The 27,736-nt window shown below is 35.9% G+C and overlaps 1 protein-coding gene and 1 long non-coding RNA gene across 17 annotated transcripts in view; one reads left to right on the plus strand and one right to left on the minus strand.

The window, feature by feature from the left end:
• Positions 1-506: 506 nt before the first annotated feature.
• The window catches only part of PMCA (plasma membrane calcium-transporting ATPase 3), an 83,230-nt gene continuing 56,000 nt past the window's right edge, over positions 507-27,736 (minus strand). For 8 of the 16 annotated variants that reach the window (XM_033342337.2, XM_033342335.2, XM_033342328.2 and 5 more), the window contains one exon: positions 12,076-17,909. In XM_033342337.2, coding sequence (XP_033198228.1) covers positions 17,412-17,909 — 498 coding nt within the window. In that variant the 3' untranslated portion in view covers positions 12,076-17,411. Of the gene's footprint in view, positions 3,764-8,723; positions 8,793-12,075; positions 17,910-18,657; positions 18,710-18,813; positions 18,897-21,906; positions 21,992-26,177; positions 26,247-27,736 lie in introns of those variants that run through there. The other 8 variants (XM_076625648.1, XM_076625649.1, XM_076625645.1 and 5 more) reach the window with 8 other exon arrangements.
• LOC117161102 (uncharacterized) lies at positions 3,762-11,772 on the plus strand. The gene is made up of 5 exons (XR_013060427.1): positions 3,762-5,160; positions 5,446-6,149; positions 6,411-6,592; positions 8,050-8,292; positions 8,365-11,772. It is a non-coding gene; the product is annotated as an uncharacterized LOC117161102 (long non-coding RNA).

Consider the following 27,736-nt stretch of genomic DNA (forward strand, 5'->3'; position numbering starts at 1 on the left):
GACACTAACATTTTTTCGTCGTTCGGCTTTATCTTTTTTTAATCTCCCGCTGTTGCGGATTTTCCAAATTTACGGAATTAATTGCGGGCAATATTTTCACCATTCGTAAGACGCGATCGTGTCTATCAAAGTCTGCGTGAAATTAGTAGCGATCATTCCTTTCCCTTTTTTCCCTTTCTTTTCTTAAGGATAAGTTTCCATGAAATATGTTATTCTGTTTCCATTTTCGTTCTTTACATTTCTAAGTTTTGACTAAAAAAATCAAAAGACAGAGAAAGTAGAGACAATACACATAGGCGTGCATGAGTATCAGTGGCAAGGATAAGAAAACTAGGGCTGGAGACATAGAGGAGCGAATAAAATTAGACAGCACATAGAGGTAACAGTCAGAGTGATAGAAACGGATTGTAAAAACCAAGTAAACAGAGATAAAGATGGAAACTTAACGATAATAATAATAATAATAATTTTAACGATAATAATAATAGTAATAAAAAAATTCATGGTAGATATCAATATTGGTTTTCTTTCTTTTTTACAGAAAAAGATTAGAAACAATTGTGAGGGGGAGAATGACGATGTAGGTGACTAATCATGAGACAAACATAGTACACGATGACGGCGAGGACGACGACGACGACGACGTCGGCGACGATAGCATCGTTGTATATATATATACGTATATGTGTGTGTACCGTTTACAGATATCCATAAGAATAGCGCGTCTTTATAACTGGCAGTGTAAGGCATAGAGTGCTTAAGACTAGAATACGGTGCATGTAAATAGGCCTTGTAAAGCCTTTTCATCTTTTTTTTCACTTTTTTCTCTCTTTCGAAACTAAGTCCTATGATTTATTTTTTTCATTTTCCAAACGGACCTACGAAAAAATTTGTCCGCGTGAACGCAACACGACGAATTAACGAGCTTCCGTGACTCGAGCGCGCGCAAAAAGCAAACCACCGTCGTACCCCGTATACAAGGGGAATACCCATCGTCCATCTTTGTTTTCACGTTTCCCCCGCCATACCCCTCCGCCCGCGCTCTTTTTTTTAACATCAGCACACACACACACATCGAACGAACTTTTTAGAAAGCTACATGTACATATTTCAAACGAATATATATATATATATATATTAAATATACATGTATATAATGTCCATATATACATATATATTATAAGCATATATATATCGGCTACTGACTTCATGGAGACTTGGTAAACACACATTACGTTTTTCTTATTATTTTTTCCCCATTTTTCTTCTTATTTGGCAGCGGTTCCCATAATGTAGTTCTTTTCTTATCTTTCTTTCTCAGTTAACTAAAAACGCATAATGTATTGTACTCGGTTTGGAGTGAATATCGATTATCGATATTAATTGTAATCCAATGGCGCAAGAATACTGATTTTTGCATTAACGAAAAGAAGTTTGTCCCTCTAGCGACGTACACGATTATCGATCCGTGCTGTCGAAGATCGCGGGCACAATCGAACAGCATCGGACAATGGAGGTGTCATTCAAGATATATATATATATATATCGATCAGAATTTCGACCGATGGTCGATACACGCACACTTCGTTCTCGATTGAAATCGATAGGTCCTGAGAATAATTACAGTATAGCCACGTGAAGTAAAATTAGGAAAGAGGAAAATATGTAAATGTTTAAAAAAAAAAGTAAGTGAATACATATGCGTGTTAGATTCGCGGCGAATTTCAAAACTGCATGGCCAGACACGTTCTTTTATGTTGTTCATATATATATATATATATATGCATATATAAATATATACGCATGCTTCGGCGAGCAGAGAACACAAAAAAAGGTGTCTCGTTGAAAAAACGTGTTTAATAATTCTTTCTCTTTTGGGTGGATCGTAGCTATATATTTATTACTAAAAGTACATGCAGGTTTTCGTACCGTGGCGTGATTAACGTCTTTACTATCAGGATCTTTGTATCGATTTAAGCGTAATAATGGCAATGTCGTGGCATTCGTTTCCCATTTGTTCAACCTTTTTTGGTTTCTCCATTTTTTACTTTCGTTATAATATTCTTACTGTTAATCTCCCATTTCTTTCAATTACGCGGACGTAACAAAGAAGAATCGGTGCGACAAATTATCTTTTTTTTTCATTCCTTCACCTCATTTCCCTTTTGCGATTTTTTTTCGCTTTTCTTCTTTCTTATCCATCATGAAATCTCGTTTTACACACGAAGTAAGGCTAAAAGACAATGCGCAGTTCTTTTTATATTTTTCCATTTTTTTTCTTAAACTTTGTTTTTCGGTAAGGCACCCCCAGTGCTGAGTATATTCACGGAAGTATTTAGCAATACAAACTAGTGACTAGATCATGTTTAAGTCACGCGAGGAAGAGAGACAAAGATAGCAGCGAATATAACAAAGAACAGAGAAAGAAGAAAACAAGAAGAACAATAGTACAGTGAATACGTATTGTGCGAGGCAGAAATAGAAAGAGAGATTAGGAAGGGAAACGATAGATAGGAGCAAAAAGAAGCCAATGAAAAACAGAATGACGTACGACGAAGGGAGCGAAGAAAAGTCAAGAGTAGGAAATTGACCAACAGCGACACGAGACTCCAAACAAAAAGAAAGGAAAATCCGTTTTCCCAGCAGACGCGATCTTAAGCGAGTCCCATGTCGCGTCGATGGAAACAGTTTCTTTCGAGCTAACTTTGTTCGTTTTCGTATTTCTTCCCCTGTTCTCTCCACCTCTGCTACAATTTCATGCGGTGCAATTTTATTATAGGAGAAAAGAATGAAAAAAAAGGAAAAAGTACCACGTAATATCGTAGGAGAGGGGGGGCGATGGGACGAAAACGACGTAACAAAGAATGAAACGGATGAAACTGAAAAAAAGACCGAATATTCGGTGAGAGAAAGTGATAGATGCGCAGAGAGCGAGGGAAATAAGGAAAAATGAAGGAAACGTAAGTAACAACTAAACAGAGGAAAGGCAGTGGTGCGTTACTTTGGTATTTTATAATTGGTGTTTCGCACGGATCAACTGAGATGTCCGCGGCAACGTATCGTGGGCAGAAGGTCATCGTCATCGTGTTTTTATATCTTCCATTTCATAGCTTTTTTCCTTCTCTTCTCCCAGACTGAACACGGCATGACCGACATACGATAAAATCGTCCGTTCTACTATAATCGACCGCCGATAACAAAGCACGAACAGAGAGAGAAAATGACGAGGACCTAACTCGCGAACACGATTTTTTTTTATTGTTTCATTCGACTTCGTTTGACTAGGTTAGGAATACGATCCCCTTTCTTCCTTTGTTGTCCAGGAAGATCAATGCACACGATTTTCGTCCTGTTTTTTTCATTTTTGTTTGTTTCTTTTTTTTCCAAACGCGCTGGCCACGAGAAAAACAAGGATGAGGATGATCAATTTTTCGTCGTGTTTTACACATCGTCAGAGAGGATCGAACATAACACACAGCTTGATGAAGACTGTCGTCGTCGTGATGGCTGCTGAGATCCACGCCATACTTCTCCTGTTCTAAACGGCGGTTTCGGTGTGACTGTGACTCGACAGCCTTTCCACGTCTATCTCGGGTATGGTCAGCTCATCTGGGTTGTTGTCGGCGTATTCGATGCTGCTCGTCTGCGAGAGCCGCTTACTTAAGGACGACTGTTTTCTCAGTACCTCCGCCAATGTAGTGGTGCTGTGCTCGCTCGTGTAGCGCGCGTCTAGGCCCTGCCGAAATGCGTTCACTACGCGGATCTGTAACCGGAAACCTTTCTGTCAATACAGAGCCTTCGTATCCCTGGCTATGCCACGAGCTTTGGGAGAAATACACCGTTAGATAAATCCACTTAGGTAGTCGAGGTTGATCCTCTATCCCATTATACCCATCGACATTCTTTTCGTTTCTCCTTTGTGCTTTCAATCCTAACAAATTTCCTTTATTTCGTTTGAATCTGAGAAGAAAACTAGTAAGAGTACTTACAAAATCAAATGATCCCTAATAACACTAATTTCCCCTAGATTTAAGTTTATATTCTTTTTTTTCAGAAGATCAACGATATCACTTCTTCCTTGGATTTTGAGACATCGAATGTCGAGGGGAAAAATGCATGTGGCTCAAAAGCAACAGTAAGTGACCAACGCTGGAAAGCAGGATTTTTTTAACAAGTCACGGGAACAAGTAGTGTCTAGGTATTTTTTAGTTAAATCGTTATTTGACGGATATGATGATCAACCTCCGCAGAAACAGATTAGGGAACAGTTATGTAGATATATATAAATATAATTATGTGTATGTATAAAGAGACAGAAAGCAGCGGCCACACGAATTACTAGAAGAACTAGCGGGGCGTTGATACCCTGCACGGCAAGGCAATAATTAGACAACAGAATTTGAAGAGCGACGTCGATGGTATCCAGAAATCATAGATTAAAAATACTTCCTTAGTAACAGATTAATCTGCTCACAAAATTTTCTTAATCTAACTTTTTCTTTCTCCTTATCTTCCCTGTTTCTTCCAACAGAATAATTAATTCCACGACCCATAGACGTCAGCACCTCAAATTATACTTGCAATGTCACGCAACACCACATGCACCTGTCGATCGTGGAGTCCTCCACTGTATCTCGTTTCCATATTCCATTTTGGTAACAAGATCGACTACCGCTTCAGACAACGCGCGATCATCGATGCAGGAAGCGGATATGCGAGGCTGAAAAGCGTCTTCACCTCCAGCTTACGTTAAGCGTAATCTCAACTATGTCTATATCAGAGATCCCTCTGTTTGAAAAAAGTGGCAAAAAACAAAAATCGTTGAGTCCTTTATAAAGCTATTCTAAACAAAGCCAACACAGATACTACGTTTTTGGCAAAAAACACACTGTCCAAAAGTATACGCGTCTTGAGGCTGGTAGGACGCTTTTAATATCAATATAGCGATAGAAAAAAAAGAAAGAAAATTGGAATTCCACGCATATACACTTGCATCGTTTGGTGAGCTGTAATACAGCGTGACAGATTGCATACTGCAAGAACTTAGCATGCATTGGCGTAGTATCACGTAACCGATGAACATTGCTATATCCAAATCAGCCAAAAAATTTACCCCCGGATGGAAAAAGAACAACCCCCATCTGAAAACACCCGCGAGAGGTAACTTGTTTATTTTATTATTTTTCTCGATATAAATATATCACAATATATTCTATATATATATATAACAGTAATATCAAATATATATATATATATATATATATATATATACACATAGAATAAATCTCTCTTTCTTTTTTTTCTTCCTTCCTTTCTTGCATTTTCATGGAGGTGGCAGGAAAATGTGTCGCGTTAATGATTCACTGTGTATATTATAATTCATTTTTCTAGATTCTCTTTTTTCTTAAATCATTTCTGATTGCTTTTTTTATTGTTGTTTGACAGAAAACATTGAGGGAATACTTACACGATGCGCCGTGGAGAGAGGTCCCCTAACCAGGCAGACAGTCAGACTCTTTAACCTGGTCGAATATCCGGTTTAGATAATGTGTTTCTCTGGTACTTTAAACATGCATGCTATACCACGCAATGCGCTCTGCTGATCAACGATTCTCCCCTCCACAGGGAGACAACGATCATCCCATTGAATTTGTGTTTTTCAGTTTGTCATTTTTCTTTTTTTTCGATTTTTCAGTTCTAAGCAGCTCACAGGTCAGTACACATGGTCTGGTGATTCCCCGCTTCACGAACGAAGCGTCTGCCCTCTTTACTCTCATTACTGAATTACGTAGACGCCCGCTCATAATTATATATAGAGAGAGACACGCTAGTAAGGTTAAATTTACCCTTTTTGAAGTTGGTACAAAAATAGCAGTGAGATAGAAGAAGATTAATTCTTGTCTCTTTTTGATTGTTGCAAAAGCTTGAAGGAATTGGTATGTTGGTAAAGTACGCAAACTTATCGACAGCTGATAAGTAATGACGAAATGGAGGGAAGTCGCATCAATCGTGCCGCTAAGATCAGCCAGAGTGTACAAACTTATTACAAAACAGAGAGAGAAGGTGAATGGTGGCAAAAAGAAGTAAAGAAGGATCTTTCAATCAGTTCAAAAAGAAACCGTAACACGTCTTTGAAGATCATCAGAGAGGTACTAAAATCAATCATATATCGCTCGATTACATTATGTTATTCAACAAAAAAAAAAAGAAAAAGAAAATATTAATTGACCCTGACTTGGAGAATTATTTATGAGCTAACAAAAATTCTATCTGATACTCTACAAAGGTGAATCTTCGCTTCTCTAATTTGACGATCGATCGATATCGAGTATCCAGAGAAAAAAATAATTCTTTGTATAATTCGACTGTAGAAACTGTCTTGTAAGCTAATCATAGCGTTAAACTTTCAGAAAAAGAGTGTCACTTTTAAGGATCCTTCACAGGACAGCCAACTTGCATGAATAAAGATATCCACTATTGCAAAGGAGTACATACAAATGGCACACCGCTTTGCCAGGGACTGTAATTTGAAAGTATTTGTGGATCTGTGTTCTATACACAACGACCGGAAATACGTTCACTTAGGAAAAATGTAATTATATTAAATGTACTATAAAACACGTGGTATAGTCGTAATGCATGGAACATTAATAACGTGCCTGCGAACACGACGTGGATCGTGTGAATAAAAGTATGGATCATGAAAAATTGTGAATGTGGTATGTAGTAGTACATTGACTTTCGTTTGAAAGTTTCTATTGGCCAACTTCTGCGGCCATATTGTAAGCGACACTTGAAGTTAATATTCGATCGAAGTACATTGGTTCAGTCAACTTTATCATAGTGACCATTTTCTGTAAACAAAATAGTAGAATCGACAAAAGAGATGATGAAGTTACGCGAACCACGTCGTATCATAAATGCAATCAAAGGTATGGTACTATTTGCTTGCATGTAAGCATAGTTAGCCGAAAGGTCAGCAAAATGTTTGTGAAGTACAAAGAAGATGAGCCCTTGAGGTTATCAGGGCAGCAAATGGTACTGATTAAATAGCAGATGTTTAATTCAGATCTATTCAAAAGGATGGACAAATGTCCTGTGAAATTAGGGGAAATATCCCTGTTAAGCAATAAAAGAAAGATCTCGATCGAGCTATGTCCATTATCAATAAATGTCGCAACAAAGAATTTCATTTCGATGAAAAATTTTCGATTATATTCGATTATCTCATTTTCATAATTATTTTAGTAATTTTTAATAAATTTGTTTGTTACTAAAAGCAAATTCTAAAATATTATTTTAGATCTTACTAGATCTTGTTTCCAGAGAATATTTAGTAGTATTTCAAATTTAATAATGTTCATAGTTCTAGCTATTTCTGGTATATTAATGAATTGTATTTTTATCTTAGGTTTATTAAATATTGTCTTTTATCGAAACGAGAAAGACCGATTGATTTATCGCAATTTCTATAATTTTCGAAGATTTGGAAAAAACAGGGTAAAATCGTGAGATACGAAGTAACAGAGCGCAAAAATGCAGCGTGCCACTGAAAAGGTTAAGAGGAATTCTTTGTTATCGATCTATCGATAAACAATAGTAAGTTCTCGACACCAGTGATGATCTCTGATGGAACTCTTTTCACAAAATATAGAGATATTTTGTGAAATCCCCAAAATTATAATAGTATCTTAGTGATAATAGTTTTAGTAACAATTATTTTTTCATGTAAATAGTATTTAACGTGCGTAGTGATTAACAAAGTTGTCATTAGTTAATTTAAAATAAAGCTATTGCTATATATATTTACTATAATGAACAAATATAGTACCAATAACTTTATAGTTGTTACTAATGGAAACAAAGTGCTACGTTTTTTCGTAATCCAAGATAAAGAAACACAGTACTACGTTAGTAAAACGGATACTGTGCGTCCCTAATTGCTTACAAATCTAACTGAAGCAGTTCTAGAACATAGTCTATTAAGACTACTTTCAAACATCTAATATTTAAAATAAAAGAAATTAACTTGTAATCAAATGTCACCAGGTGTCGAGATCCACAAAGAAAGAGAAATAGTTTGAGAAACAGAAGCGGCCAAACAATAGCTCGTGCGCACGCGCGCTATCATAGAAGTGTTCTATGGCTGTGTGTGTGCATTAGGGGAGATTCATACGTGACTAGAGGATGTCGCAGACGCATAAATCAGCGAGAAAAAGGGGAAATAGGGACCTGTCGATATGTACCACTAGTAAAAAAAATCCCTAACCTTTCCATTGCTTAAGATTTCTGGTAACTTTTATCACATTTCTTTTAAAGATAGTAAAAGAAATCTTATAATTAATAAAATTTTGTTTATTTTAGATTGAGTCAGAAGGAAAATGAAAAGGCTAGGAAAGATTAGCAATACCAACTTATAAAATAAAAATAGAAGACAAAAGGGGTAGAAAGAATGCGTGTAAAACGAAAAGCGTGTGAAAGAAACAGAGAGAAAGAGATAGTATTAGACAGAGATAGAAATTCTGTATGTATGTATGTCTGTGTAAAAGTATGCCTGTATGTATATGTTATATGTATATGTGTGCGAACATAGAGTAAAAACAGTTACAGTAGACAGTTACAGACAGACAGACAGACAGACAGACAGACAGACAGACAGACAGATAGAAATAAGATAAAGATCTAGCGAAAGTGTGAAAGATAGAGCAGAGAGGAGCGCTTACAGCTTGGTCTGTCGAACTCTTGCTGTAGGGTACTGGTATCAAACGTTCCTGCAACTCGCCACCTATTACCTTCAAGAGTAAAGGATAATATCATGGTTATAACTGGATACAACGAGCAGTCAATGCACTTAACAGTACACCATTTCTCGAAATATTGGTGTACTAAAAAAAGTAATTCTTTTTTAACATTCCTGAACCTTTGTCCCGGTATTGAATAACACCACGCTCTCTGCCTGTAGGCACCTTTTAACTGATGAAATTATCTCTTTGAAATTTCCCTAGGAATAAATCCAAAGCTATATTTATAATTACCATCCCTCATGGAAATTTTGTTTAGCAGATTATACGAGAAACGATTGAACTGGCCTCCAGGATACCAATTTACTATTTTAGAAACTACTTTGTTTGGTGTTTTGTAAGGAGTATTTACAGCAGAAATAGATATTTAGAGATAGTGAAGCTAAAAAGTGCCTGATCATCAATAACTATTGAGAAAGAAGTACACTTAAAAGTGGTAACCTGCTGGTTATGTATAATCATTATGTATATGTTATTCGCGTGAGTATCATTGGATGTGTAAAACTCGCGGCACTCGATCGCACGAAGTATATGGTAAAAGGAAATAAAAAAGATAACAGAGATTCATAAGTGGAAACCGAGAATAGCTCATACATGCAACGTAAGATATAACATCCTTGAAGATATACACCCTCGTACGATATGTTTTCCATTTATCATTTCTAAACGAAAACTGTTGTAAGAAATGCCTAGCAATGTATGTATTTCCCTTGTTCCATTGTTTGTTGATATTAACTTAACAGGTGAAAATCCTACGGCGAGTGAATCCTATTACAGTGTCAAATTAATTAATTAACCCAGTGAGAGACGAGTTTCATAGATTCCACTTATCTCTGCACTTCGAACTTCTCGAGACCTACCCAGTGAGTTACAAAGACACACATATATAACAATGATCTTTATTACATGAAGTAATAATAGAGTATCTTCTGTATAGCGTCACGAAATGGTGAAAGTCTAGGACAATGAGTGAGTAGAATAAATCCGAGATTAGAGTTTAGAAAGTTCCGTAGAGACTCAATCTCAATATAGTAGAGTACTGCTCATCTAGTTGTATGCATCCCAATAGAGTACCGCGTGTTTAGTTGAGTATATAGAACACCGCGACGTTCAGTAACAAAGTAGTCTACAGTAGAATAATCAATGACTGGCACAGTACCAGCTAGTAGTAAGTAGTAGTCAGATGGACCGCAGTGAAATATTAACTTTAACTTCGTTTTGGAGTGCATCAAATCTGTCACTTTTTTAATAATGTATGATACTTTTTGGTGAGTAGAATTTAAAAATATTAGTTACATTATTACGAGTTATTCATATAGAGTTCCGTTTTCGAGAAAAACTGAGATTGTATATCTGTTAAGTTTGCGTGTATTCCACTAACCGTAGTCTAGAATTACTTTACCCAGTTACTAGCTAGCTACGGTTACCTCCATTTGTGTCTACAAACAATATCAATCAGGATATATATCTCTCAAAACAATGATATCCGCTTCTTAGAACTGAGAATTTTTAATTCTACTCGCTAAAAGCTTATCATATGTTGTGAAAAAGGATCACAAATTCGGTATGTCCCAAAACGTTCAGCCAAATATTCTATATTAGAGTTCATGTACATTAGTGTCTTAAGGCCATCGAAGAGTAACCTCAATTACAGTGCTGTCCACCAGTAGCAGGACTTCTAATATACCTTCAAATGATTTATATTTATATAACATCCTTTGTTTGATTATATCCATAGAGAGTACTGACAAGGTTTGGCTGTTAAACCTGGGGATGCCTCAGATATGTCTATGTATAACAAATTCCTCTATCATTATAATATATAATTTTTATGAGATATAATTTTTCAAACTTTTTCAACTTGCGAATAAAGTTTTGACACCGTTACTTTAATTTAGTGCTCACACTCTGAAACAAAGATATTTCTCTCCTTCCTGGGGAATTTTACACCGCAAGCGGCTCAGTTACGTGTTACGCCATAAAGGTGGGGGGTGACTACTCGAAAATGACCTTGAAGAACCAACATTTGAGAACTCTAGGATAGAATTAATTAGACGTATCTTAGCGATACGTTTAATAACTGATCTGCTGTGCAGGATTCCATCGACTGATTTTTTCTTCTTTTTATTGTATTACAAAGTGCAAAAGCATTAGTACGGTCTTTGAAAATAAAATCAGGCTCTGGAATCCCCGTAAAATCAATCGATTTACGAGCGAGAGTGGTGACTTACGAAACATACGAACAGAAATGTTAGGTGAGCGTGAGGAAAAACAGAATAAAGTGAAAGCTGATGTGCCTTGGTTCACAGCCGGAAACAGTGCTCTTGTGTACCTTTCCGGAAATGTATTTGTTTCGAAGCTTCACATGGCATTGGTGATACAACCATTATTTTTTCAATGCGAATAGAGAGATTGGCAATTGGGAAAAATATATGTTCTTATTATGTCAGACGGAGAAAGCAGAAATTTATTTTCATTAAATGAGCCTGCATTGACAAGCTCGCAACTTATTTTTTTCTATCGTTGAGAAAAATCTCCGAGGAGAAGATGGACATTAGAAGCAGTTGAGTACTTTGCACTTTTCATTTCCTCGACCGTGAAGGAACATCGCGTGTTCGTGCAGCAGAATACGGTTTAACGCAAGCAATGCATAGAAACCACAGAAATGCTTTTTTCAGTGTGAGCATACAGTGGACAATCTTAAGTAATTTTCTCATCTTATACTTAACAAAACGCAACCTTTTCAGGCACTCATCTTCATTTCAAATTCTCTTAATTTCTCTACATTCATCCTTGATCTCTCACATAATGAGATAGTTAAGGAAATGCAGTGCCTAAGAAGTTAATCAGAATGCAGACTTTCATATTTCTTTGGTCTGAAAGATTCAGATCAAAAACAAGGCTCAATATAGACAAAGTGGACTCATGTTGAATTGTAGAGTTTTACAAAGTGCAAGCAGATACAGTGTAAGTTACAATACCAATAAGAAGTGAACAAAATAAAAAAGTTTCTCTATTGCAGTCAACAATACTTTCCTTGAAGTCTCTTTCGCAGTGTTCTTTCTGATTCTGATAAGACTCCTAATACTTTCTATTACGCTGAGAATAATATGAAAAGACATATAGAAGTTTGGCTATAGTGAGTAAAAAAATAGAAATATTATGGCATCGCTTGAAGAGTAAGTAGTTATAGATATATATATAATAATTGGATAGAAAATAATCCACATGGGAGAAAGATTTTCATAGAAAAATGCACATGGACCAGCATCGGTTGCCTTTAAGAATCACTATTTACTTTTATTCACCAAGTCATTGTGCAGATTTGTTTTTTCCATTTATAAGGACGCGAATCGAGAAACGGACTTCTATGACGCGCGCTCTTATTTTCTCCGTTCAGTAGAGGGATTAATGAACTATAAAATCGAATAATTAATCCTCTGCAATAGTTTAGTTAAATTAATTTCACAATATTTACAATTACGCTAACTATTTGAACTTGTCATTTCCTTAATAATAACTATTATTTCATTATATTTTACTTAATAGTCTATCATTGTCATAATCCTTTCTTTTTTGAATTTTTCTTGGAATGAAACTCCCAAGTATCACTCGTATACAAGAACTTAAAGAAATCTTACAGCTTCATTTGTCTCTCCACTTATTTTCTATATTGAATACTGGATCACAAAGAAAATTCTCTTCATGGTAAGAAATAATTTAAAGAGAACTTATATAACACTGAGTATTTATGCGCTATCAAATAGAATGAAACTTTATGACGCAGTATGTATGTACATGCACTCCAACATCTTTTATGTCATATTTAATCAGATATAGAACAAATTTGTCGCATTAAAAATAATCACACATTTCGTATAAAGAATGTGAATGCAGAGGTTTAATATCACAGTGAAAACGACCGTAATACAAATAATTTTTGACGACATGAAAGAAAGAAGAGAAAATCCAATATATTAAAGATATACCTAAGAATGTTCATGCACCCTCTGCTGACCGGTTTCAATCAAATATAACATTCGGATAACGTGTCTTAAACTTTATTTTATATAATAACAATAATAATAATAATAGTCGCTAATAATAATTAATTAAAAATTAATATATATATATATTATATTCTCTACGTGTATCGTTATAATTGGTAGTCAATCATTTTCATCATTCCCGTATAATAAACTAATTTTAATGCGTCAATATGTAAAACTGAACGTCTTCTCCCGATTGCAACATATTTTCTCTCATTGTTATTTGCATAAAAACGTTTGTAGTCTGCATTAGACAGATAATCCCTTGACAATGGTGATTTGCAAATACACCAAAGTTCGCCTGTTCCTTCCTTTTTTCACAACGTGTCACAGATTTTCTTTAATCTGTGTATGTATATTTAATGTGCAGTGATTTCTAGCCCGAATCAAACAGGTGAATCACGACAGAGAACCCTAACATAGAAATGGATAAGAGATAAGAACAAGACAACTTGAACTCCACAATTGGAACATTTGGAAGTTGAACCTTTTTTTCTAGAAGAACTCGAATATGCCCCATGAACAAAGTAGATCTTTCTGTTCTATGTATCAATGAGACAGATGATCATGTGAAAATAAAACCAGCATAAAAGAGGCAGATTTATGTACAGCGGTTAGAATAAAACGTTCGATATAACCGTACAATATATATATATGTATATTTCTTATAAAAGAGATTTTATTTAACATTTTAATGTATCGCAGTTCGTGTAAATTTTTGTATAGTCATCAATGAATTGATAGCACACTGCGTCGCATTAAAATTCAAGCTTTCAGATTCGAGTTTTTCAAGTCTTTAACTTCTTCCAACGTCCCACTCTATGCATGGGTAGTTAAAATAGTACCAGAAACACGTTTTATAGAACCAGTAGTCCAGCAGAGCTTAGTTGCAATAGAATACTATGTACAGAATAATCTGGTATTTCACCAACGCAACTGGAATTTAAACTGGGTAGTTTCACGAGAAGGATTTTTCTAAACTATCCACCAGTAACGTGGTTACTTTTGATCGGTGATGTTATGACTCATCATCGCAACCAGGAGAGAAGACCTAACGCTGAGTAGCTGTTTTCTCCTTTCTCGCTTTCGCTTACAGCTCTTTCACGAAATATTAATATCATAGCCTTTCTTTTTTTCCCTTGGCTTTTCTGCTTCATTTTTCGTTTCTCTCGCAATCCTGGCAGTGGATATCGGCTTTTAAGTCGATGTGTTTCACATTGACACACACCTGGTGCGCGAAACGTTTTAAGAGATTACAAAATGGAATAGATAAACTGACTATATGACTCTATCCGTCGATCTGAATCGGATTAAAAAGTAAGTTTGCCTCGTTTCTCGTTCGCTATCCGAGCGCAAAAGAAATTCTGATCCCTGCCGATCATGTTGCTGATAGCTTATGATACAATTCCTGAATGAAACCTTGATCCCTCCTTTCAGAACTTCCTTATAACTTTTGACTTTCTTCCGTCTTATAGCATAATAATTTTCCAATGTTTTGTAACATAAAAGTCAAAATAAATTAGAATTTATAAATAAGCAATACAAAATATATATTTAAATACTTTCTTGTCATGAATTAAAAACTTACAACTTTGAATCTTTTCAATTGTCCAGCTATCCATGTTCCAAAATAGACGAATCAAGATTTTATCATGCTTCTGAATAAGAGAAGAAGCTAGGAGGGAGAAGAGGACAGCGACGAGATCCGATCTCACGATTAAGTACTTCCTTTTGCCATTGTCGTTCCATTGATTGCTCCTCGGTAGGTCCTTTGTGCTTTTGAGTTGAGAAAAGAAACGAATCGTGCTCTTCGTGATTCTATTGGCGGACTATGGCGGCCTATAAATCGATTGTCTCATGACTGCTAGCTCTGTTTTCTTGATTTACCGTGCTCTGACATTGTCCCACGTATTTGAAAACCTGTTTGGGTGACTCACGGAGACACAGGTTCTAGAGAAACCGAGCTACAGAAAGATTCCCCTCAGATGCGAAAGTGAAATATTGCAGTTTGTACAGGGTGTTTATGGAGTCTTGATCTACTGCTGAAATCCTTGAAACTTTTGAATATTTATCATTTTGGTGGATTATTAATTAGAATACCATATAAATTGCTTAATAATAGAATTATGAGTATATTTGTCAATTAAAAACTCAATTTAATGTCTTTTAAGTCCTTGAATTATCCTTGCAAATACAACTTTTTCCATCTATATAATTTGTCTTTATTTAATTTTATATTATACTCCGCTCAAAATCTCATCGGAGACTCTATTTCATTAAATAATTTTAAGAATTTCACGTTGCTTTAATCTCCAATTTACTTTGAGCACAGTATGATATCAATATCATCATGCACCACCAAGCTTGACAGATGACACTGATTTAATAATTCTGGACGCAGCTCTTTTCGCTACATTTCACAGTGGAATCAAACAGACAAAGACAAGACAATAGGATTCCTGATAATTGTACAAAAGATTAATATATGGTATGAAAGAACACAGACTTTATAAACACCCTGTACGATTTCCTAAATGAACATTAGATAGTGACGATGAACAAGTCAAATGTGTTAGGTCTTGATGATATGTTATGCTTCCTAATTGATCCTTAAAACAGAATGAAATGAATAAAACAGCTATCAATTTTTCTCTGATTATAGAAGCTCATTTTTATGATAGACAATAATGGTCTCTATATATACAGGCTTCTGGAGAAAAGATAAGTACATTTTCTGTTAAAACAACAGACTTTGGGAAGATTCCAAAAGAGACCAATGCATCTTTCAACTCACCCTGACAGAGTATTTTATACATAAAGTAATATTCTTATGAAAATCAAATGGAATTGCTTCTACTGACAGAAATGGATGAAAACTGTTTCGATATGTTTGAATCAAGTTCCATGAAAGTTAAGTAGGCGAATACGGTAATGTAAATGACGAATGAATGGCGTGTGAAAAGATATTAGTCAAGCAAGCAAACATTTAAGCCGGACCGACGTGCACGCAGACAGTAGACAGCCAGTCTAACATTTTAATGGATTATTATCAGGCATCGTCTGTTGCACATTGAACTTAAAATGCTTTAAATAAAACACACGAAGTTTTGCGCACAAAAAAATGAGCGAAGGTGTACAATAGAAGAGTGAAGACACTTGTTGACACAGGGAACATTAAATGCATGAATAGTAAGTTCCAGATTCCTCCATCTTACATTATTTCTTTTATATATATACATATATATAAATATACATATATATATACATCCATTTATATAATAAATATATCTTCCGAAAATTAATTAAAATATTTAATATAGTTTAATTTATGAAGTAATAACAATTTCTATTAAATGGAGGAATCTCAAGCAATCTTTAATTTCTGAAGTTTCATTTTGATTGATGTTAAAGTAGAATAATGACTTTGATTGAACGTAAATTGTTTGTCTCGTTTTCTGTGCTCGGTTTCCTAAGGAGGAACATGAAAGAGGCTGAACAAACATTTCTAGAGCCGATGAATTGGGCCGCCTCGTGAAGAAGCTCGGACGGACAGGCTGAACAGGCCTCTGTTTTCAAAACGAACCTTAAGTACTTGCAGCTCTCTCTTTCTCCCAGAATTCGAAAGAAGCGACACCTGACTGTTTCGAACATCTTTAATAAAAGGAGCATTTCGTTCTAACTCCGCAGGAGAAAAAAGGAGAAGAAAAGAAAGAAGAAGAGGATAGATCATGTCTTGGAATAAAAACGTTCTTCCTTGGAGAGAAGACAGCAGGAATGAAGGTACTATGGAGAATCCAGTGGTCTCTCGGATAAAAAGCAATCGCTTGTGAGAGCTAGAATAAAAATTATGATGAAATATGAAAAACCTAACTTTAAAAAAAAGTAAAACCTTGATAACAAGTTAAAGTACTTTCGATGCAAGAGAAGGGACAGTAAAATGCAGAGAATAAGAAAAATCCACTACGAGTCAGTCTACAACTGACAAGGAGTTAATACCTTATGGCTTCCAACGTAGACACAGAGAATAGATAGATAAAATATCTATAAAATAGACAACAAAACCCGCACGACGATTCTATCAATTGTACTTGTAAGAAGTAGAAAAAGAGAAGAAAAAAGACGACATATATAGAAAAGAAGTTTAACAATGGTGGGTGGAAGTTAATTTGCTAGTCCTTTGAAGCTACCAGCCATCGAAAAATCATGAATGAAAATCTACGACCCGGTTATTGATTATCATTTTAAATGACTACCATAAGTAAGTAGCTGAACAAGAGAAGAAAACTTATGAACGTGTCTTGCCACAAAACAGTGGCTCGGGCAAGAACCAAAATTGGCAGATGGTCTAGGACCGAGGACAGTGTTCTGACTCCTAGTTAAAACATAGAGTAAGAGAAAGAGAGGGTTGAAATGGAAATACAAAAGAGTATAAATGAAAAAACGATTCATGACTATGTTGTTATAGAGGAAAGAAAGAAGAGGGTGAAGTGAGAGTAACAATAATGACGAGAGAAAAGGGTAGAATTTGTGGATGTACAGTGGTGACACGCAAAGCTGCCTTTTAAATGCTGGTTTCATGCACGAGCTTCGTCAATTCCGGGAGGGCCAGATTATTGGAGCTGAGAAGCAGGGAGTTTCCTGTGTTGCTGTCTCTGTTGCTGTTGTTGTTACTCTGCATCTGCGTATGGTTGGGTTGTTGGGCCTGGTTTAGGGCGCTATTGGACGAGGATCTATTGTCATTGGTGGTGTTTATGGTGGTATTATGATGGTGGTTGTATGCGTTCCCCGATCCCGTGACGCTGAGCAGCAACGGCGACGTAGAGCTGTTCATCCTGGCGGCTGTGTGGTCCTGGTCGGCGATTTTGTTCGGCAAATTGCCCTTGCTGGCGTTCAGCGCGGTGTTTGTCGGGTCTTCGTCAATGTATGTGAAGTCAGATAGTGGTCGGGGCCCGGTGTGGCTGCGTGAGCTGCGCATACTGTGTAAGCTGTGTAAACTATGGACAGAGCGACGCTCCTCCAAATCTTCCAGAGTCGACTTGAACGCTCTTATTACTCGTAGCTGTAAAAATAGGGAAGAGGATGTTCTATCAGGAAGCGAGGAGGCAAGCTAGCGACACACAAGCACGTCATACTTGTATTTATCTCATTTTGTGTGTGTCAAACATCATATGTTTCTCATGTAGATTGTCCTTTCTCTCTCTCTATATATATACATATATACATAGATAATATACGTGTATATATATATATATACTTTTCTCAATTTTGGTGGAGCTTTATGATTACTCAGTTGTTGGTCTATAGATGTGTATACTTGTGCTTTCCCTTTCTCCCTTTAATCACAGGGAGAGACACCCGGTTCTCTTGCGGGGATAATTTGGGTGTACAGCTCTATAGGATTTTCTCTAATCGTGTGATGTTCGTGTAGTTGTATATATGTATATGTCTCGTGTGCATACACTGATGGGTTGTTCTCTTCGTCGTGGACCTGGTTGCATTTCACCCGAATTCAGACTTAAATGATTGCGTTCTGGGGCATGGCTCTATCGCCAAGCGTACATGCGCGCATCTATATTTACTGTGCGTACCTATTTATTCTGGCTAAAAGCCGTGGGAGTATTCAAAGGGACCAAAATAAAAATAATCAGGAATTCTTTGCTTCACTACGTATCATCGTGACAACTCAATTCTTTCTCAGTAAGAACGAATCTGACTGGACGAGTCTATTTCTCATCTCACAGACTCAGAGAGTACTACTAGATTACACCTGCACTTAGGTAAGCTGATTCTAAACACCAAACAACAGATTTCTAAAAGCAGAATCATCTTCGCATCTTACTTCTGATCAGTTGGCCTCTTCTAAAAGTAAACACGATGGACATCGAATGGATCATTTCATTGGATTTTATTTTCACCGCCAAAGTCCAGTTACAATGGTATAAAAAAATTAGGATGATACTCACAGAAAGATCTTTGGTTTAAATGTGTCCTGAACCAAAGTAATAGGATCAAAATTCTCAAGGATGAAAATAAAGATGTCAGGTTGCTGAAACAATTTGGGACAGCATGAAATTCCTTATTCGAATGAGGAATTTGGTGTCTTGGAAATATTAAAAACGCCCTCCTAGTGATCAATTAGAAAAGATAAATCTTGGACCAAGAGCTGGACAATGGAGGCTAGTTTTGATGAAGCACACGCTTGAACCGCGACCGTGAGGAGAGAGTCAAGCGTAGGGAATTGAAAGTTAAGATAAAAATAGCGACAAAGAGACACAGTGTACAACAGTGTAGCAAAGAGTGTGTATACATTCTGAAGAGAAAGAGGAAGAGAAAGAGAAGAAGATAGAAATGAAAGGAAAGTTCTATAAATTAGAGAGCATTCTGGTGAACAGTTGTGACTTTATACTAATTTCTTGTGATCATGCTACTCAAATAACTTTGCATTCCACATTTATGACGATTAACTGATTCCTTTAAGGAATCTTTTTGTGCAGATTCAAGTTTCTCTCTCTTCTGGATACCAAATACAAATTGTTCACTTTATGAATTAATATATAAAGTAGTTTGCTTGTTTTAAATGACAAGCAATAATCCATAAGCTTATTCTACGTTCTTACATTCCTTTGAGTCTAATGACTCTGTCAGTACAATCTTTATAATCAGCAGAGTAATTAGAAACCTGGACTGTTCGAGACTTATGGTTCTTTAGTCTCAACATGTACCCAAAATAGCGCTGAAAATGGATCTATTTATGTTCAGTATTTGAACTCTGATAATAGTTGCATATTTCCTGACTTTGGAATACTATAAACGGGATAATGCCTTAGTGCACCATTCTTTTGCTTAAATAGACAAATTCTGCTGGCTATTGAATCCTAAAATAGATTGCCTTGGTGAATTCCAAGTTCACTATAGGGCGCACCGTGCGGTATTGAGATTTAGTCATTAGAAAATTAGAGTCAAAGATGCACAATCCAGTTTGATGAATTTGAGATACGTTCGTTTGAGAACGTGGAGATATCAGGACGATTTACATGCCGGCAATTATAATAGCAGTTACAATACATCATAATTATAGTAATTGTAGCCACTAGAAGCTCCTGTTTTGACGAAACCCTTTTTTTTTGTCTGGTTTAGAACGCACAAACCATTGCCAAACAAACTCAACCTTTCTATGCCACTTGCGCGCAACACCGTGTTAGAGATTGGGCAAACACAAAATCGATGCAAACGTGAGCAATCGTGCACACGCACACTCGCATACCGCGTCAAAGAAACAAATTAAACGGATTTATACAGAGGAATGCCATATGCCACATCTGTGTAGGGTTATCATCGCTTTCAGTTAAGTTATTTCCTTTTGCAGCTTAGAAACTGATGATTCAAGTACACAGTGTCTCCTTGAAGCTGCAGAGAAGTGAACATGCCATGAACTTTCTTTTAGGATTCAAGTGTACTTGATTCCAAAGCCATAAATCAAGTAATCCATAAATCAAATGATAATTTTTCTTTCAGTTTACTTTTACTTCACTCTTGCTTTGAATCTTCGTACCTACTGTTGATTTATGTCTCAACATAATATCCACCAATCTCCAAATTTATCGATTTCAAGTAGAAAAAAAAATTTAAGCAAGAAGTGTTCACTTTCACCAACAACTGTAGGCTGACACATACAGTACAGATCCTCAGTAAAGAGTGAAGCAACAAAGGGAAGTAAGTCCACCTGCAATTAGATACAATAACCCAGCCACGAGCAGCAGGTGGCACAGGAAAAGGCAAGGAATCATATGAGACTGAGAAAAGCTGAGAAACACATTCGTTCACGAGAGAGGTTGGAGAAACCATAATTTGATAGGAGATTGAAGAGACTGTAGGAGGTTTTCAGACGATAACACGCCGTGAAACGTCTTCCTAGGGTTAATCTGTAAAAACAGAAAGGCAAAAGTTGGTTATCACGGTATTACACGCTTGTAAACACGTTCTAAAAGAAGACTTTTCACGGGGTGCTGGATCTGAGATCCTTCGCCAAAGACACAATGCGGGGGAGAGAGACAAACATAAACAGAAAACGCAAGCAGCAAGGAGGAAGAATCTCCGCTCGACCAGGCAGAGCTTTTTAAAAAAAGCTGGACAAGATTGCCTCTCTCGTCGAGGCAGTTCTATAGTCCTCGTGCGAGTGTACGTACGATACCAAAAGAGGGATGGTCGTGTTTAGTTAAAAACAAGTTCCACACGGCCGCCATGAAAAAGAATGCTTTTTTCTTTTATCTTTTTTCTTTGATGCTAACAGTCGCGGTATTATATCATATGAACAAGTATGAAAATGATACAGTATGGGGGAAAAACACGCAGCACACAATCATGTCAGACAGCTATACACTACTGAAAAAAGAGGGGAGGGCTGACGGTGGTCTACCAACACAAGAGGCTCTTCCATCGATTCCACCGACCAACTCACACCCACTACACAAAAACACAGTGCAACGAAACATCGTTCACTGCATCCGCGCTGAGGAATCGTCGCCTTCGTCCTTGGATAATTTCTCCAACTTTATCTAGTCCCGTATTTTCTAGATTTTCCAGCCTTTCGCTATGAATGAACTTTGCTCATATACCTCTTTATTTATTTTAATATAAATGCAGAATATCAGTCAATAGTTACCTATATGAAAATAGAAATAGAATTACTTTTTCGTTTTCTTTGTGTTCTTCTTAAATTAAACATCTTAAATATCTGCTGTTCTTTGTTATTCTGTTTCAGTTATATTTGTCATTCTGTAGTATTCTGAAATCAGCTACGACACTAAACAATACAATGTTTTATATTCTCTGAATAATTTACAATTACTCTTCTCTTTTATGAAATTGGTTTCTCAGTGGCAAGTAATAAGTAGCGAAAGGGTGAATGTAACCGGTTATTGAGAACAGGTCCGATGGCGACGTTTCACTCAGCACACCGTACGTACGTCGACGATCCGTCCTGTGTATGCGTACGTATGGCAGAATTGACGATACAACGTATTATAAACGGCAGGCGATCTACGTGAGCTACGTACTTGTTTGTACTCCGACAGGATAAGTGTGGCGGCGGGCAAGACTGCCGCCCCGTTATACCTCAGTCTCCCGAATGGGTTCCGCTGGCTAACAAACCACAAATCATACCATAAGTCTTAATTTCTATTCTCTCCGTAGTATCGTTACTTGTTTTAGGCGTGTCTTTTTTTTTTTATTTGGCGTTTGCGTCAGTATTTTAATCCCTGCTTACACTGGCATATGTGTCTCGTTATCTTATATTTTAGTTCTGTTTCTTTGTATCTGTTGTTGCTGGACTCTTCATTCTCGTTAGTCAAAAGTTTCCCAGTTATCTTCTTAATGAATCTTTTTTCAGGTGTGTACGTGAAAGTGTAGGTGTGTAGAGTTCTGGAGGGCTCGAGACTTCGTGCAAGTTGTCAAGAGGCTCGAAGATCACTTGGGATATATTCTTGAAGAATTGAGTATTAAAAATCAACTTAATGTTTCGGAAATTAATTAAATTTGCAAAGTTACTCTTGGCTTCTTAAAATCTTCCTCAATAACCTCAAGATTCATCAATATACAAAGTAACTCGAACCTTTTGTGTAAGAGAATTAGCAAAGCTTGAAAGCTTGCATAGAACCAGAGTCGAACGTTCAATTGCTACATGCAAGCGTTTTTCTTATGTGAAATAAAGTAGTAAAAAATAAAGTATATCCAGCAGGTTCTGTAAGTCCAGAATAATGTGATCGGTGGTCTGGTAGTGATGTTCTTAGAATTATGAATAAAACATTCTTCAAGTTTTCAACGAAGCAGGTCATCAAAAACAATGTATATTCAATATATCAACATTATTCTTCCATTATTCACAGTTCTAAGGATTTCCTGAAATCCAAGACCATTAAGTATTAAAACATTCTTAGCTTCCTTTGGCTTAAAGACTATTCTCTGATAGGCTTCGTCCCTTTCTAACCAAAGAAAGTACAAGTAAGTGTATAATAAATGCACATCCGCCTCAAGCTTGCAAAAAACGATAAAAATCCCTATATGTTTGTGACATTGTTTATGTGTGTATGTACAGGTATGAGTTAACTGCCAGTTTTCTTGAAGGTTTCTTTATCAATAAGAGCTTCGACTGTCGTGTACACAGCAGACACAGACAAACAGACAGATAAACAGACAAACTGTGCACGTACATCTCATTATATACGCAACAGCACACGCACATCGAGAGACACACGATGCATTATGGCCATGTATCATCCACCATATAAATGTTAAGTGGTATGGTATAATATATCACAGCAAGACTGGCACACACTGCAACGATTAAAGAACACAAATAAGAAATAAAAAGGAGCAGATATCAGCCAATAGAACCTCAGGTGTCCACAGAGCTGTAGACACACATGTATGAGTATAATTATTATACTGTTTGTTTCCCTGATGCAACAGCGTGTCGTTGTTGGCTTGTGGTTGTTAATCAATGTTGACACTTTGTTTGTCCATATTACACGTATCATCTTTAAGGTTCCTGCCATAAGTTCTTGGTCATGCAGTTCACACGCATAGCACACGTACAAGGTACTCTGGGGCTGCTTATATTCAGTAAGTGCATCTCTTGTGAATTAACAATTGTTTGAGTTTTAGGAAAGCTTCCATAAAGAGAAAGATTGCCTGTGCTTTGTGAGAGTTTCAGAATCATCATTGCTGCTTTTTTCTTTGCTTTGTTCTGTATCGGGCATAATAGTTACTCATATGTTAACATATGTATACAGAATGACGATGGTGACAGTGACAACAATAGAGCTTGAGGCAAGCTGTTGGAAAACAAGTAGCTTTTTCTTTATAAGATAGTAATAATGGAAGTGATACAGCTTGTGTGGGTGGTGCTAAATTGGAGTATAAATAGGAAAATTTTTCCTTGTGCCCCTTTGTCTCAGTTACTGAGACTACTTTTTTTGGACAAAATAAAGAATGTTCTAGAAATGAGCAAAGTAAAGTAAGATATGAGGCATTGAAGAATGTTCTTGTTACATTAACCATAGACTGATTGGAAATATATAGTTGAAGCGTGACAAAATATATATATGTATATATATACATATACATATATATGTAGATATATGTATAATACCCAATGTATCTTTCATGGCAGAAGATTGTTAAATAAAAGAAGAAAAAAAAGAAAAAGAAAGAAAAGAAAAAAGGCGAATACGTTTATCCTCATGATATAGAATTCTCATATTGAGAGTATAATTGTGTTATGTAAACATTTTTCTATTGATAAATTTCTGTCTGATAAAAAAGTAGTGAAAAAGAGAGGTACTTTAGAAGCAGACAGCGAAAACACGTAAAAATTCATTCTCAATGCTCAACGAAAAAAGACTGCTGTATCATAAGGAATCACTGAATCATTTGGTAACACAAGTTATAAACAGAGCAACTCCTGAAATTAAATCTTGTGTTATAAAAGAAGTAGAAAGAGAGAAATAATGGGTTAAAACAGAAAAAAACATGTTTCTAAGAGAACTTAATAAAAGTGAATGCATTATAAAACTCAATATCGCCTAAAAATAAAGATCACTTCGATGATTCTGCCAATGAATACATATACATATATACATATATATATGTATATATAATTAAGGAGATTGACCGACAGTGTTTTTAAAAATGAAATGAAATAAAGAAAAGAAAAAAAGAATTGCAAAAGCGTACCTTGCCGCGCGTGTATGTGTGTTCTGCACACATATATACGCATATACATACATATACGCGTACACATACGCGGATGCATTTTACATACACGTGTGTATATATACATATATCTACGTATGACACGTATATACGGGCAACTTATATACGTACATACATACGCACAGATGTGCATGCAACACCTTAGAATCAGTGGAAAAGGAAATAAAGTTAAAACAACAAAAAAACAAAAAGATGCATAAAATTTGGAAATTGGGAAGATAAGGAAATCCAGTTTAACTTTAAGATCAGGTTGGCTTTTACTTTATGGGAACAGGAAACCAGAAATTAAGAAATAAATATATCCAATGTAAATAAAAATAAGCATGTAAGATATTTTTTACTTGAAGAGAAGAGATTAGGCTTGAGTGCAAAAATAATACATACATATATACTGTACTTTTAGGATGCATAATTGCATCAGTAAAGTACATGATAAATAATTAAATTGATAAGTATTATTAAGTGACTATATTAAAAAAGAACCATAGTGATTAGTAATATATCTTTACATTACTATGTATATATTATCTTTACAATATTTAAAAATTGCAATAAAGGATAATGATAGGAATATCTTTTATCTAATAAGCAACCTTCGACTCCTGTTTTATTTCATAGCAACAAAGCTCTAAAATTTGCAGTTTTCAAAGCTTTGTATCTACAAAATGAAGCAAGATGAAGCACATGATTATTAGATAGAAAATATTTTTCTCTAGAGATATTAAATATTAATATTTCTCAAACAGTTGGAAGATATCAAGGAAATCTGGATTAGATAATCCTTTGAATATTATGTCTGATATTATGAAGATACTTATGAGGAAAATTGAATACTGAAGTTAGAAGTTGAAAAAGGGGGGCTGGATTGGACGTGTTTGAGGAACTCTCTTCCCTTCAAGCAGTGGATGATGTGGATCCCGACTGGAACAAAATTTTAATCCGAATAACATGAAGAAAGAAAGGGGACAGAGAGTAGGAAATAGAAATATACAGTTGGGAAAAAACAATGGCGCAAAATAGAGGACAAAAAGATTATCCAACGGGTCGTATGTCTCCTCGCTGTGTTCGTGAAAAATAAATTAAAAAATAGCACGATCTGCGCGAAAGAAGCGAGTAGAAGCTTGCGATTTGCAAGCAGAACTGCGACGAATGAAAAACAGGCGAGAGATATACACGTTGGAGAGGCAAACAATTGGAAGAGATAAACTCAGGTTGAATAAAATGAAACTGAAATAGAAGGAAACATGGAATCCTTTAAAAAAAAAAAAAAGCAATATGTTAGAATATATTTTTCAAGACCAATTAGAAATTGTAAATCAAAGTAAGCTTTGAGTTGATGTTAAAAGTTATTAAGAGAGGCAGAAAAGTATAGGCATGGATAAGAGAGGAACTAAGTACGTCAAACAGAAAGCACCAGTAAGAAGGAAAACTCAAACTGGTTAATGAGAAAAAAAACAAAACCATTGAGAAAAAAAAGTAATCAAATGGTAATCATAATAAAGAATTAATATTTAAGAACGGTCAAACAGTGCGGAGATTGGACTTGCGGACTAACCATATAGTAATCCTGAGAGGGGGATCTGCCTGTCACAGATACATTCTGCACCAGAGTTCTATTGCTCGTCTGAAAGTAGGTTACATATTCAATTTACATAATTAGCTTAACTGAGTGGGTATCTATAGTATTTTGTTTTGTTTCTTTTTCTTTCATTTGTTTGTTTCTATAGTAACTTAAAATATACAGTTTCACATAGACACATTGATATTCTTGTGTAGATTTAAATCTGTATATATGTGTGAATCTTGCTTTATAAAAAAATCATTTCTTTTTTTTTTTTTTGTTGATAACAGTGCTAGATCATGAGGTAGTGTTATCAGAGTAAGAAGAAAGGAAATAAGAGAGAAAGCGAAGTATAAGTCAACAGAATAAAGAAAGTGGAAATCATCTCGGTCAAACTTTACTCCTCTTTTTCCTTTTTGCACCTTGGATTATGCGACCATTCCATCAATTTCTTTTATTACTTCTTAGATAACAAGCGCAATCAATTGGTATTGCAAGGTCAATGATGGTTTCTTGTCGCATAGTCAAGAGACGTTCTCAATAAAATAGCAGAAGTAACATCATGATGGCATAAAATAAGTAATTTACACCATCGCGAGCCGCGGTGTTGGTCAAGTATGCGCTAGCTTCATCAGCCTTAACCCGTTCCCATCGAGAGAAGTGAAAGAATGAAAATAAAAGAAACAGAAAAATACGAGAGGCGTCGTCGACGAAGGGCTGTTTGTTTCTCCTTTCCGACTCTCGCTCGGGTATCGATTCCTAAGTCTTCAAGCGCTGAACAATTCTCCAACTGTCCAGAACTAACTTCCTAATATATCATTAAATTAATAAAAAATTTATATCCACAAAAAGATCTGTCACTTTATGGTCCCAGTTGAGTCTCAGTCTTTTCTTTAGAGAGCCTCAATGCTGGTTCTCAGGTTAAAAAAACATTTATATTCCAAAAACGTATGAAAACAAACTTATGAACTTCCTTCGTACTACATTCCTTAGTTACAATTCTACAGATTCATCTCTACAAGGAGCTAGAAGGCACTTGTACCTTCCGTTCTATGGCCATTCCTGACTGCAAGAAGTAAAGTCTAGTCCATGAAGAGGATATGACTTAATGAAATGGAGCATTGACTACTTAGACCACTACTATAAGTTGGTCCTAAATAATCAGATCTGTGCTGCTTCTATGTAGATCTGGTGACTAGCCATCTAATACGTGCTTGGACTCTATGGATCATAAACGATCAAGCAATCATCATTGAAGTTAATACAAACTGAAGAGATCTACTATAGCTCTCTACGCCTTACTCATCCCTGACTATATTCATCGCCCTTAAGTAAACAATGCAATTTTTGTCTAACTGGAGCTGATTTCTTGACTGAGCTGGTTGAAAATGGGCGATTAATGTGGCAGATGCCAAGAGACCCGAGTAGATATTTAAGAAATGGGCAAAAGTCAATTATTCGAGTCGTTCAATTAAGTCTTAATTGACTTCCTTGTGCTTCGATTTAACCTCTTCGAGCTTGAATCTCGATGAAATAGAAGTGTTTTTTATTCG

Source organism: Bombus vancouverensis, chromosome 16 (genome assembly GCF_051014615.1).
Source record: "Bombus vancouverensis nearcticus chromosome 16, iyBomVanc1_principal, whole genome shotgun sequence".
NCBI lineage: Eukaryota > Metazoa > Arthropoda > Insecta > Hymenoptera > Apidae > Bombus > Bombus vancouverensis.